This window comes from Stegodyphus dumicola, chromosome 5 (genome assembly GCF_044657685.1).
Source record: "Stegodyphus dumicola isolate Sdum_Otavi_A_Nest chromosome 5, ASM4465768v1".
Classification (NCBI taxonomy): domain Eukaryota; kingdom Metazoa; phylum Arthropoda; class Arachnida; order Araneae; family Eresidae; genus Stegodyphus; species Stegodyphus dumicola.
In genome coordinates, this window is record NC_140772.1 from 66,392,162 (window position 1) to 66,407,867 (window position 15,706).

The 15,706-nt window shown below is 34.3% G+C and overlaps 1 protein-coding gene across 1 annotated transcript in view; it reads left to right on the plus strand.

Moving 5' to 3' along the window:
* Positions 1 to 615: 615 nt before the first annotated feature.
* The window catches only part of LOC118197573 (glucose dehydrogenase [FAD, quinone]-like), a 55,077-nt gene continuing 39,986 nt past the window's right edge, over positions 616 to 15,706 (plus strand). The window contains exon 1 of the mRNA XM_035369103.2: positions 616 to 854. Within this exon, the coding sequence (XP_035224994.1) occupies positions 725 to 854 (130 nt within the window). The 5' untranslated portion in view covers positions 616 to 724. The remainder of the gene's footprint in view (positions 855 to 15,706) is intronic.

Genomic DNA, 15,706 nt, shown 5'->3' on the forward strand with positions numbered 1-15,706 from the left:
TGTTATATTCAAACGACGTAACTTAACCTAACCTTACTTCTGAAACTTAAAAACAATTATAAATTACATTTGAAAAAGTAAAATCTTTCCATCTGTATGTTATGAGGATCTCAATAAAAATTTGCATATTTCTCAACAGAGAAGAAATGTGCTAAGAATAAATATATATCGAAAACATTTTGTCAACTTCTTAGTCCTGAGTCGTATTTTAAAAGCAAATTAGTGGAATGTTTTCTTCAGCGGACATCTTCTACCCAAAGATCAGCTCGACTAGTAAGTGCATCACTTACCGGACATTCGGGGGAGAAAAGTAAAATTCACAGCATTCATAAACAAATATTCTTTTTGGTCGCGCTCTGATGTGATTCTATTCTTTAATATTCTTATATCTTGGTTCCGAGAATTAATAATAACCATTGTGATGAAAAAACATGGAATAGGAATCGATGGTTATCTTTTGCTCGCGCTGATGGTTTTATTTTAATACTAACACTTTCATCCGGGCGAGAGGCGGAATTTCACTTGGCGACAAATTGCTTGGCTGATTTTGGCGACATTTGACGGATAGTACAGTAGTTTTTAGAGAAGAATCGTCTCTTCACTCTCCACCTCATCTTCAGCCTCAAGGTATACGTCTGCTCTCGCGCTCGGGCTTCTGAACGACACTGTCTTTTAAAAGAGACGATCATTTATAGATACGGATTATGGAAAGGAAATTAATCCAATGGCTTCCGTCCTGTTGTCTGTTATACCTTCTCTGTTTTCACTCCTGACTATGCTGTACCTCATATCCGAAAACAGTTTTGTTCCTCGAACGAGCATCGGTTTTGATTCCGAGTATGACTATATTATTGGTGAGTACGCAACTTTTTTTGTTTTGGAAGAAAAATATTTAAAAATTACTTAATGCAGGCTCTAGTTTAAAATAATTCATTTTATTGTATTTTAGTGGCTACTTACGCTTTTTCACATTTTGAAAAATAAATATCTTTTTTAATTTTCGTTAAGATTATTTAAATACTACTTTTTAAAACTAAATTCCATCATTTCGGAATATTTGAATATACTTTTGTTAACTGAGTATTATGCTAGCAACGTTAACATGAATGCCACATAAAAAAAAATTAAACTTTTAATGCTCAAATTATGACAAGAAATCTTGTCAGTTCTGTTCAAAAGAATGTAATTAAAAGAATAGTGTAGCACTGATGTTAAAAAACTTTTAAAACCTATCCTTTTCCTTTTTGTCTCTTCATATTGCTCCATGAGATTGCAATATGCTGTTTTTTCTCACTGCATTTATGAGGTATTTCTCCCGCCTTCCTAGCGTGCCTTCATGGTGTAGTGGTTCTGCACACTGGCCGGTATTCCAGAGGTCCGTGGTTCGATTCCTGGAGAAGGCGGTTGCTAATTTTTCATCTTACCTGCTTCGAAAAAAACCCTAATGTCTCTACAGGGATGTCCGAAGTAAAAAAGGGTTGTGGATGATGACTCTCTACACAGGATTTAGCAATTGAGTCCCCCCCAAAAAACCCAGTCGCATTTTAAAAGTGGGAGTATATAAGGTATTTCTCCCGCCTTCTTAGTGTGCCTTCGTGGTCTAGTGGTCAGCACACTGAGCCAGTATTTCAGAGGTCCGTGGTTTGATTCCCGGCGAAGGCGACTGCTAATTTTTCATCCTGCCTGCTTCGAAAAAAATCCTAATGTCTCTATACATTAAATACCTGCAAATTATTTGTTCTATCAATGTAGTAGCTCTCTGCGCAAAGTCAACGTGAAGTTGCTACATCCCTCCCTCCTTTTACTAATAAGGTACAATTCTAAATATGTATTCCGTAAAGAACTATATATAAACATACTGTATATAAGAGTTCTGGGGTATTCATCCTGGTGAAATCTTATTAATTGGTTGTAATAAAAGGATTCTTCATACCTGACTCTGGGGTGAGTCTTCATCTTTTACTTTTTGAATACTCCCATCAGAACAAAACTGAGGGTCACACCTTCATTTTAGGAATCTTTCATTATTTATCTGATATTATTTTATTATATTTCTGAATATTTGTTTCGAGTGTAGAGCAGAAAATTTTAGAGACCTTTATGTCCCGGTATATCCTTAAACAACATTTTGATTTACGACCGTATTATACCAATTTGTTTATTTGTTAAATATGAAATTTCTGTTCAGTATCAACTTAACAGCACTTTCTTTTGAATTTCTCTTCTAAACAAAGAGAAAAGCACTGCATAAATGAAATATGCTTATCAATGATACTATGGATTAATACTGACTTAGCTTGCTACTAATCAATCCCTTAGCATTATGGTACTTCTTGATTTTAATTATTGAAACTGAAAGATGTGTTAAGAGCTTCGTTGGGTTTTCCCTAAGCAACGTGACTGTCATTACCACTTAATATATTTATTTGTCAAATGCCAGTTACATTGGCCATTAGACCATTAAACTCCTTGCTTGCCAATAACGCTGAAATCTACAAGAAAAATTTGTCATTGCTTCACACTCGTCCAAATGTTCCGCTGTCATTGGCCGTCCACTAATTCATAAAACAAACAACAGCGAATCAGCTAGTCCAATGAGAAATAAATGACTCTGTAGACAGTCATGTCCCGTCAATAGTCTAAGAGATGCAACCGCAACTGTTCGCGAGTGGTCAGGAAAAAAAGATGGGTTTGTTGAGAGAACACTCCAAGGCTTGCTCTCACAAGCCTGAGTGGCAAAATCTCTAAGGCTGCTATCACATGTCATTTTGTTTCGGAAGAACAACTGTTTGGAACAATTCTTCTGCTTTGTCACAACAGCCAATCACCATAGATCGCTTTGGGGTTAACACAGGGGGAAACTGGTTCGTCATTACAAACAAGCTGATAGCATTCGAAGCTGATAGCTGATTAGTTGAAAACGAACAACTTGCAATATTTTTTGGAAAGGCAGGAAAAAGTCGCACGTCTTTCTTTCAGTAGTAAACCAGGCAGAAAAATTGTCCGAAACATTTGTTCGTATGAAACAAATGCCGTGTGATATGGGCCTAATAAAAGTCTTTTGATATGTTAGCGATGTCAGAAGCTTAATAGAATGGAGGCTTGCATTCGTTTTTGGCTTTTGGAGAACCGTAGCCCTTTTTTTGGCAAGCATATCAGCCATCTCATTCCCATAAATAACGCAGTGGGAAGGTACCTATTGAAAAGATATCTTGTGGGAAAGTTCTTTTATGACTTCCTGACATTGCTGAACGCATATGTTCTTACACTCTTGATAAGAAGAGATGGCCTGTATTGTAGAAGTCGAATCAGACAGTACAACAGCCCTCCTGAACGAGCTCTGTCTCAATGATAATTGTTTGAGAGTTACATGAATGGCTTTCAGTTCTCCATCAAAGTGAGTAAAGTAAGCCCCTACAGGTATGTAGAAACTGAAAAGCTTGTTAAAAACTCCAGCTCCAGGCCCCTGGATCCTATCGGTCAAAGAGCCATTCGTATATACATGTATCCATTCCTCAGCCGGAAAATGTTGCTCGATTGTTTCCAAAGCTGTAGTTCTTATTTGCTCTGAACTCATTTCCTTCTTATCTACTTTCATTTCCAGGTCCAACCATACATCAAGGAATCTATAATCCAAAGGATTTAACAAAAACAGCAGTGCCGGTTTCAGTGTTCTTATATGATTTTATTGTTCTAGGTGAGAGACACACTGCAAAAAGCCATGTTGTGTCTTCAGATTTCGTTGTTTATTATAATCATAATTCCTCCAGTGAGGGTTACTTGGTAGACGAATAAGTCTCTGGAAAAGGATGAAAGCATTTTTCTGAATCAGGTTTGCCATTGGTTGGTTTGCCGATACCAACTGCATTGCCAGAATGGGAGTCGTTTTAACAGCCCCGGTTATAATGCACAGTGCCTGATTTTGGAATACCTCCAGACGTTGTATCACATCTCGCGTAGCCGAGATAATATTTCACAGCAATAATTTAGCATTGGTCAAATATACATTTTATACGTCGAGTTGAGAGTCTCTCTACCACAACCCCATTTAACACCTGCTAAGCGTTTAAGAATAGGTAATCTACGCTGCGCCTTAGCAACTACATGCTCTGAATGCTTTCTCCAGGTTAAGCGCTTGTCAAAAATACAGCCATGATAGGTGGCACTATCTGTCTATTTAATATATTGGGATATTTTTTATTTAATTTGGTATTTTTAGTAGAATTATGATTAAAATTATTTTATATTCCCGTGCAATGCAGCACGAGACTTATTTGAAGAGAAAGCTACGCCGGAAAAATTAAAACACAGGAGCACGCGCATTTAACATTTTAATAATAGATATCTCGTAATTGCACTCCTTTGCTATCCAGAAAAGTCGAGAAAATACGAGAAGATTCTTGTGAGTGATTTAGAAAGCTTATAAAAGCTGGAAGAAAACATCTCAATTCAATTGTTTAGCAATTGTTTAGAAAACTGTTGTTGTTTATTGTAGCGAATTCACGGCGAGATCGGATTAGTTTTCTCTGCGTTTCCGTTTCTCTGTTTAGAATTATGTTCTGTTTAATGTTTTAGTAGTTAAAAATATAACTATTGTAAGATTCAGTTTATGGCTCAACATTTTATATAGCTACTGGATTTCATGGATTTCATGTAATTGTTGGATATTGTACATCTATCTCTGAAGAAATTTTAGCATTTTGTTTTATTTGCTGTGATAAGAATAAATTTTATTCACTTTTAATCGGACTTATGCATTCAATTTATTACGAACCCGTACGCATGCAGCAATATTAAATTTTGTCTTTTCACTTTAGGTAAAACAAGTATGGTAGTCTTTCCCATATATTGACAAGAATTTATTTCATATGGTTTGATATTTAAAGAAAAGTCAGAATTTAAAATATTTTTTTGTTTAATTTATATTATCAAAACATTCTCGGAGAATTTTTAAAAACTTCTGATTGATCGTATAAAGTGGAACATGGTGAAAATTATTTGGTCTATGTGTTCTCATATATATAATCAAATGTATGAATATACAGGCACATTCATCAAAATAGTATTATTTCTTAACTCTTGCTTCCAGTTTACTTAATTAAGATGGGATGTTTTCATAAAAGCAATGTATGCTGAGCTTTTGGAACAGATACATAAAAATTACCGATACTAATTAAATGAAGCAACAGCGCAAGTAAGATCTAGACAGCGCCAAATTTCTAAGAAATCCAAATTGAAAGGAGTAGTATTTTGCAAGCGATAATTTTGACTATTACAGAAAATTATAGTTTTTATACCACGAATAGAAAGGTATGCGAAACTTTTGCAAGCAGACCTTATTTTGCTTCTTTCTGCTTAAATGGTTGACCCTGTGTACTCTGAGAATGGAGCATTGTGTAAATAATCACCTTATGTATATTGATACTGAGGATGTTTGAGTAAGTTATTACAATGTTATATATACTGAAATATTGTCTTAAAGAATTAGTATATTTCCAACAGAAAATCCAATTCGAGATGGCTATGTTTTAAATATTTTAATTCTTGCGAAACAGCATCGGGAATGAATACCAATGAAAAAACACGAGTGATATTATTATTACATTCTTCATACGTTATTTGACATAAGTATTTGTAAATAAAATGAAATATGAAATCGTTCACTGAGAGACACCGAATTTTAAATGGTATGGAAAACATGTTTATTGAAAACATTCGGATAAGAAAAAAGAATAAACATTTAACAGATTATCATAATATACAGGGACACCTTTCTGTATAAGTTGATATTTTTAAAGACGAAGTAATTGTTAAATTTAACGAACATTTGCAGTTGATTTTACACAAACTTCTATCTTTTAAGCAAAATATATTTCTTTTAGACCAAGAAAACAAACAAAAAGCTTCTTTGTCTTATTATTAGTCTAAGTAATATAGTGTTAAAAATTGCTACATTCACTGTAGTTGACTAGCGGCTGAATGGTTTGAGCCGAAGATATCTGCTGGTCGGCTTAGGTGAAAGGACACTGATTTGCGGTATTCTTTCGGTGTTCTTGGAAAAGGCTTTTTTTTTTTGTGTGTGTGTGTTTGACACATATGCAAGGTACCAAATTCATATTTCAGATAATTCGTATTACGTAAATTTGTATCTGAGCTTCCTTAATCATGACTGAGCGTTCACTTCTGTGTAGTGAGCATGAAGGTTTAATAATAAAAACTTAACCCACCCAGAGAAATATTTTGCCTATGACATAGAGAAATATTTTGCCTATGATATAGAGAAATATTTTGCCTATGACATAGAGAAATATTTTGCCTATGATATAGAGAAATATTTTGCCTACGCTATGACAGAGAAATATTTTGCCGTTCTGTGGAGCTGAACTATGTCAGCTATAATTATAAATCAAATAGTTGATGCATTTCTTATGGATGTAAGCGGGTTAGCAATAACTAAGCAACAAATGAATAATACTTAAGTTCCTAAATGCGCTTCTTAAAAATTATCAAAATGTTAACAATTTCTTACATTCTGAAATATACAAGCTCCCGTTGAATCGGCCCACCAGTGGCCGAGCGGTAAAGTCGCTGAACACTGGTAGTTCGATCCGAGGTTCGAATCCCGCGAACGGGCTGGCTGCATGGGTGTTTTCGTGGTTTTCCCCCCGTGTAACGTGTATAGGAGCCAGTTTCCCTTAGAAAGTCCTCCAAGATGGCTTCCCTCCCTTAAACAGATAGCTCTAGTGTGCTTTGCCATAATTAAATACACCAACCCGTTGAATCGTAAGTATTTCAGAAATAGGAAAACCAAAACAACAACCTAACGCAGCATGCAGAAAAATAACCAATACCCTTAGCAAATAAATATCTAAGAAGCTATATATAAGAAACAGGCGTAATAAGGTACAAGCAAATACAAATAGATGAAAATAATATGTACTGTAAAAGGTATTCGTATTATATAATGTAAGTATCATAGCAATAATGTATTACAATATGTACAAAAAGCGCATAAGAATAAGTAGGCTATTCCTGTGAATGAAAAACCTTATGTGTAAGGCAAAGGTGCATCAGAAATTAAGGGCACGTCCTAAGTAAAGAAAATAACACGTACTGAAAAGCTAATAATGTAATAATTTACGCCAATTATGGAATCAAAATTTATACTAATAAAGTAAAATAAACGTTATAACAGAAATACAGCGTAGAGACATTAGGTATTTTTTGGAAGCAGGCAAGATGAAAAATATGCAACGCCTTCGCCGGAAATCGAACCGCGGACCTCTGGAATACCGGCTCAGTGTGCAGAACCACTACACCTTGAAGGCACGTTAAGAAGGCGGGAGAAATACCTCATAACAGTAATTATAATAATTTTAAGAACACACAGTAAGTGATCATGAACGAGAGTGGGAAACAAAAACAAATGCAAAACAGCGAGACAAATGACAACGAGACGAAATGATCTGGTAGATAGTACGTAATCCATAAAGTACTCGCAAGGTTGCATAATATGTAAGAATGTTCTAGTAATGGAAAATATTAATGCATAGTTAAATATAAGTAACGTGACTAACAAATCGCGTTACATGTCAAACAGAAATAAAAGTACCATAATATGTGTGGCACATTTAGTTTTATTTGGCATTTAATGCGATGCGATTTGTTGGTATAAAAATGTGCTAAGTACCGAAAAAATAAAAACATTAAAAAAGGGTCATATAGTGTATTTAGTGTGTCAAACGCAAGTTATATAACATTCCTGTTTCGAAAATTATTCTCGGAATTCACAACGGGAGCTTGGGTGTCCAGAAAGGATTGAAGGTGTTCACGGTAGATAACGCTACGCAGGGAGATGAACAGCCATCTACTTACATTTACCACATATTTGGCAATTAATTTAAAAGGCATCTTTGGGTTCATTAGCTCATGCTTAAGCAAATCGGTACTAGAACTAATTTCAAGCTGTACAACTAAATTCAAGCTGTATCGGTACTAGAACTAATTGCGAAGCAGATGCTCTGTCTTCGCAATCACTTCAAGAGTGTTAAAACTCTGATACCAGCTGAGAAGCATATCTGCGTAGGCTATTGTGTCTGTTGTTTATACTATGGCAAGCAGTAATAATTTAATAAGGAATGTCCTTCAAAACGCATAAGAAAGCGTGCTAGATCATTTTTTTTTTAAGGAAGACGAATTCAATCCAGTCTCATCGAACACGCCTTAAATTGTGACCATTCTACGGATTCAGTAGTTCGTCGAAGTTTCATACCATAACATTCCAACGAAAAGAAGGCTCTTTACATTGAGCTCTGCATGACATCTGAGATGCATAGAAAAGATTTAAATGCACGCATGCCACTCCCAGGTGTTTACTGTCTCTTTGTTTAGTTCATGTGCTTTCTTTTGGTGTTATTTTGAAATTTCTGGTTATTCTTCAGGCGTATTTGCATGTTTTCAAAATTTACTCTGCTTTTTATTGTTTAATGTCAGTTTTATTTAAATATTTGTTTCCTGTTTAGTTTCGCATTTTCCCCTGTTTCCTTTGCTTCGCTTTTACTTGGCTTCATATTTTAAACTTTTTTGAATTTTCCACTTACTGTGACTTCTTCACTTTTATAAACTTCTCATAGAAGGGTGCTATACAAATTTTTATGTGCTTGATACACATAATTATCCGAACGCACAACATTATGCTACACGTAATTCATTTCATCCTTCATAAAAGATAGTTTAATGCGCCCGAAAGAAATACACACGCATTGTGTTCTTCAACTAGCATAGCTGTATAGTTCTTTAAGCCGCACTTTGTTAACCGATTTCTACCATGCTAATGCATTTCTTGAACTTAGAGTTGCTGGAGAGTCATATTTTCTCAGTTCATTTACTAAACGTTTCCATTAATGATTCTCATTCGATTTTAAAATTGTTAGCAAAATGTACCCAACAGATGATCCTTCTGCGAGAATTTTAGTTTATTTATTATGGTGTACTTAAATTGCATGGTGGAACAACACCATAGAAAAACTGAAGTAGATAGGTTTATTTTAAAATATTGTATATTTAATTAGATATCGATAATATGAAATGAAATGATTTTGCATTTGAGAAAAAAAAAAAAAAAAAAAAAAGAAAAAAAAAAAAAAAAGAAAAAAAAGAAAAAAAAAAAAAAAGACCTAATTATCCGAAATGGCTGCAGGTTCTTTCATCTCCTTTGGTTTAAAGATTTGTAATTAGTATTTATTAAGTGGTATTCTTTATCAGAGCTTTTCAAATATAATAAAAATCAAGCTATATTAAAATATATTCCATATGTATAAAATAATTCCATATGTCATTATGTTACATTAAAATATATTACATATGTATAAAACTCCCAATGAATATGCTTACTTGTTTTCATTTCGGCTTAACAGATATGAAGTTTAAAGTATTCTCGTACAGGTATAGTTGCTGATTTACATTCTGTCTCAGGAACTGATCTTATTGGATGGAAACGATGTTTCCGTCATTAGTCAAATCCAGTAATGTCACTGAGAATTGTTCAAACTTTCATTGCAAATACGTTCACATGAACGGGGAAAGTTCGATGTCCTAAATCTGAAACAAACACACCCCCAAAACAAATATTCTAGACAATGACACTTGACCTGAAAGTCCCAGTTCACCTAACTGCACGTTTGCTCCTGCAACAACTCTAGGAAACCGGAACCGTGAAATTCCGTTAATTACCACCCGCTGATATCTTTCCACGATCTGATTTCCATGAAATTCCGATGCATACGAAATGATAGATTAATGAGTAAGGTAGTCTTATCAAAATTCGACTTCTAATGAGCTACTATCAAATTCTTTTAAATAAAATTTCCTTATCGCATGATTTTTTTTTTAAACTTAAAGAAAGTTCCCCTTTATTTAAAGCGTGTGTTTTTCGTTAGCGTGACTGAAATGTTCTGCATATTCCTTTCCTTATTTTAAAATTTGTTATATAATTCTTTATCATATAAAAATTTGCATTTTGAAAGTAATGAAAAAACGTTGTCATGTTTACACTAATTTTTCTCGTTCTTTTTGTTTACAAACATGAAAACTGAGATAGTAGTATTCCAGAATAATTCTCAAACTGTAAATTTTTAATGGTCCTCTAGCCTGTTGATGAATTATCTCGAATTCATTATCATGAATATCGTGAAAAATGAAAGAGAAGTATATATTAGATTAACAAATTAAAAAATACTATTTAAAATTATTTTAAAATCCTTTACAACAGCAATTTGCTTTTTAAAATGATATCTTATAAAAAATCATGGATATACTTATAGTCTCCTCGCATTTGTCTATGTTGTGAATAATTTTCTTGATGTGAACCTAGCTTGAGTAAGGTAATATTATTTTAACATTAGTGTTAATGCACTACGTTAAACGTTAAGACAAGGAGTAATAAAGATACCTAACCTCAGTCTGCTGTATACATTCTGCCAGACATTCCTCAATACTTACTTCAGATCTACGACATTTTTAAATGCCCGAATCGGGCGGCCTGCAATATCCCATACATGTTCCATTGGCGGTAAGTCTGGTGATCTTGCTGGACAATGAAGAGTATCAACAGCTTGGAGACAGCCGAGAAACAAGCGAGGCATATAGGGTCTAGCATTATTCTTTTGGAAAACGGCTCATGCCATGAAGGTAATACAAGCAGCCACAGGATGTCATCAACATATCGCTCATTTGTTAAAGTTGTACAGAGAATCGATCTGCTGTAGTAAGAGATAGCGTCCCATACCATCATACTAGGGTTAATAACTGTGTGCCTCTGTAAAACAAAGGCTTACTGAGACCACTGGCTCCGGCTCCTCCATACACAGGTTCGATAGTCATGTGTTCCACGATTGATGCGGGATTCATCGTTGAACACTATGCGATGCCAATCGGCTAGCAGCCATGATGATCGACTGCAGCACTTCAGACGACTCTATCAGTATTATGGTGTTAAAGTCAGGTGTTTTAAAGGCCACTGGGAGCGCAACCCCGCCTCAGCTAAGTGCCGTGAAGTGTTGCAAAATACCTCGAATGGTATGGAAGAGGCTGTACCACGTCACGTTGGCTAGCGAACAATGATGTTATTGGGGGAGTTCCGAGGGTGCCATACGATCATTTTATCTTGCCACGCATTCGCGAACTTTCGCCTTCCGAAATCTTTATTCCACGAATGAGTGTCTTGAAGTAAACACAGTTGCCAGCACATTTGCACAGCCACGATCGTACTGTGCAAGGCGGCCCGCTACTGCTCGGTACGACCAGCACCAGCCCGCGTCTCTCATCCTTACTGTGCGACTACTTTGGAAGTCATCTGTCTATAAAGTCTTCGAGAACGTAGTAACGGCATAGCTGGTTGTGTCTCTAGGGAACAACAACGCCAACAACAAGAAAGGATAAAACGTTCTCAACTGTTACCTGTTTTGTACGATGCTAATTGCGCAACAGAAATGAGCGCTGTGTTCGAAGTTAACACTAATTGGCCTTGAAAATTTGTATGAAGGAATTTGAATAAAAAATTTCGAGATAATTGAATTAATTATTAAATGTGTTTCTTTTTTTACTTCCTTGTACGAAGTGAAAAGGAAGTATTGTAATCACGAAAAGTTTCAGGCAGCATATTGCAACGAAAATATCCATTTTGACCGCTATCGAATGCAATTTAACGATGTTTTTGCGTGATATCTGTACGTAAGGACAGAATAAAAGACTCGTTTTTTCCAAAAAAATTATAAAACTGCTTTAAAATTAATTCTGAAGAGAATTTTTCGTGGCGTCTGTACGAACGTATGTACGTACGTGCGTACGTACGTACGTATCTCGCATAACTCAAAAACGAGTAGCCTCAGAACGTTGAAATTTTGTATATAGGACTGCTAAAACATGTAGATGTGCACCTCGTATTTTGGTTGCAATCGGCTGCACCAAACGTATATAAATATATTTATATATATATATATCCACTCTGTTACCCGGCTCAGTGATCTCAGTTTCACTCGTATATGTTTGTAAATACTACATTTTTTGCTTTAAAAATGATTGAATTATGTTGTTTTTATCTTTTATGCGTTTTATGCGTTTTAAGGTTTTTATGCGTTTAGTAAATCTGTGTGCAATATTTTTAGAATTATCAACAATTTTAAAGTTGTTTAAGTGCCGCTAAGCCTTTTTTTTTTTACGGCGGCCATTGATTGTTTACATTTGAAACAGTAGACTAGTGGATTTGTTGCCAATTTAGAGAAACTTAGCTTCTCAACAACAAAGATAACGCCTTCATTTATTATTGCCAATTAAATTCTGCTTAATCCTTTCTGGAAATTTTTCGAGGAAATAAGTGTTTAAGATTTATTTCGTAATTTTTAATACAGATATTTTGAGTTTTTATGTATTTTTGCCTTGTCGCGAAGTGAGAACTGAATTAATTGAATGAGAAATACTCAATGGCCTGTGAAAAACTGTTTGTTTTTTGTTTTGTTTGCTTAATTTCTTTTATACATCATTCTAGCTTTATTATAGTATTTGAATAGAACATGTGGCAACGATTAGATAATTCTGTTCTTTAAATGATATAAATTTTGTGCATTATGAGTTATAATATGAACGAAATATAATACTGTTAAGTGAATCTAGCGCCAGAGTGTCGCTATGGTAAACAAATACTAGAGTGAATTTTAAAGAATGCATTTATTCTATTGTGGTTTATGCGCTGTCGGCGATGTAGATTTAATTCAATCCAATAAGTTTAAATGAAATGCAAGAAAAAATGCATATAATTTAATATTCCGCACAAGGAAGTCATGTGGTGTACACATCAGATTTTTTAATTCTGCAAAAGAATGTATCAAGCTACTATACCAGATCTGGCCCATATCAGTAAAAATGCTCCGTCAACAGAAATACCAGGAAAATTCGATGGAAGCCTAATCGCCTCAGATTAAATTAGGATATTTTAATATGACAAACCTCCCAAGAGCTATCTGCCTACTGAGAAGGATAACTTCGTGAAGGACTTTATGAAGAAAACTGGCTCGTATAGACACTACACATGGGGAAAACATGAAATTCAACTATGTAATCAGCTGGTTCGCTGGGCTCGAAACCAAATTTAACTCCCATGATTCAGCGGTCTTAACCCTCGGCCACTGCTGAGACAGTAATCCCTTCCGAAATGTCGATGGAAGTATAACCGCTAATATAGAAATGAAATTAGAGATGGATAAGATAAAGTGTATCACAGTGCTTCTCAACTTTTTTCGTATCACGACACACCTTTATGAGTATAAATAAGAACACTTTTCTATTAACATAATTAATTACTTCTGCATACTAGAGATTCAATTAATAAGATTTTCTTTCAAACATTTTTACATTAAAATGCATAAAAGTTCTTTTACAGATTCGCTTCACATACGCCTTCTTGTGTTGATCTAAGAACGAAATAAATAAAACAAATAGAATGAAAATACCTAATGCATACATCCTTAGCCACTGATATTTCACATAGTTTTTACTAAATTGCCAAATGTGACTGAATGAAATTCTGATTAAAGTTTTAGAATCGCTATCTTATAAAATGATGATGTGAAAATACAAAAGTAAAATTAAATGCACACAAAAGAATTACCGATTTAAAATTTACACACAAAAGAATTACTGATTAAGTATAAATATACATTGTCTACGTATAATAATAATTTAACAAAATAAATATTTTAATTATTAACATAAATGTCTGCAATTTCTGTTGCAGCTGTTAATACGTGCACTGGCTTCTTATTTTTAGCGAGATATTTAGGAGTGTTTCTGTGAATACAACTGTTTATTTTAGATCTAAGACAGAACTAGATGTAATTTATAATGAATAATGATCTCTTTAAATTCTTGATTGTGAGCATAAAATAAAAACACTGTTCACAGATATCTATTATCGCAAACGTCAAAAGAATGTTTATAGCTTTTCCATCAATATAAGAAAACTCTTTTTTGCATTTATCCAGGATTGAGATAATGGGACATAAACTCAGCTCGACAATCTTTCTCAATCAATTCTTAATCGAATGTCTACTATAATTTAACGTACTGATAACTTTTTTCTAAAGCATACATTAGATGTTCAATTGAAAGTTCCAGTAGTTCTTTTTTAGGATTCGAATTCCAAAACACAGATTAAATATTTCAAAGGAACTATTTTTGCCCACATCTTTTTTAAGTTGAATTTTGTTTCTGAATTTAGTGCATTTTTGTCAATGCAAGTTAATGTATTCTCAAATAATCCTTGTATTTTTCGATTAATTTCATTTGGGTATTCAACTATGTCTGCTAGGTAGGCTGATTTTTTTTCAACTAATAGTTGTCTTTCAAATTAGCTGAATTATCAAAAAATGCTTTTAATTCTTCTTTCAACTTATGGAGAGAATTTTCACTGTCAGCTGCTAACGAACTTTAGCATGAAACAATAAAGATTGAAGCTTTGATTCCTTTTCATATCAAACTGAACAATTTGATATGGACATCATATGACTTCCTTGAATAATTTAATGATAAAATATTTTGTTGCACTTCAGTTAATTAACGGATTCGCTCAAATATTTTTGTTTTAAATTTGACATTGACAATATTTTCGCCATTTAAAACACTTCTGTAATTGAAAGTGTATTGCAATGTTAACATATATATATATACACACACTGCAATAAAAAAAGAAGTGTTTCTGAGTTATGCGAGGTGCATATAAATGTATGTACGTACAGATGGGCATGAAAAAAAATCCGTTTGAATCAATTTTACACATCATTTTCGAATAAAGAGTTCTTTATTCTGTCCGTACGTAAGTACAGACGTCGGATTTGGTAGCGGTAAAAATGGGTATTTCCGTTGAAACCTGGTAACTGAATTCAGCAGCCGGATTCATCAGTTTTGATGAAGAACGCCGGAGTGTTTTCCATGAAAACTGAGACGTAGAATCACAGTTAGTGTAGTAGGACTATACCTGTGGACCAACGGTGAAGTTCTAGTTCCTGTACCTGTATTCATCTTAGTAAAAGTGCAACATAAGTTAAACTTATTATATATTATTTAAACTCCCTTATAATATTTCGCATTATTATGAGAACGCATTATACCGCATTTCTTAACTACTATTGAATCTCAGGGAAAAATTCCGAGAAGAAACTTGACCCCACCAGCGGCCGAGCGGTAAAGTCGCTGAATACTGGTAGTTCGGTCCGAGGTTCGAATCCTGCTAACGGGCTGGCTGCATGGCCGTTTTCGTGGTTTTCCTCATTTGTAACGTGTATACGAGCCAGTTTCCCTTAGAAAGTCCTCCACGAAGCATCCCTTCCCTTAGGCAGATAGCTCTAGTGTGCTTTGCCATAACTAAATAAACCAAACCAAAACCAAACCGAGAAGAAACTTCGACGAAATAAAAATTGATAGGAAAAAAGACAGGAAAAGATACTGACAATATAAAATAAAATTGAAATTAGAAAATAGAACAAATAAAATAACCAACCAATAAAAAGAAGACGAGGAAGAGGGAAATTTGTATTCTATGAATACAGGGATCATTCTGGAAATCACCTTCCTCTGGCGACCGCATCTGAGAGTGACAAGAATTTCTTAAACATAAAAAAACAACAGCATTGAACTTAGCTCGATCACTTCTACA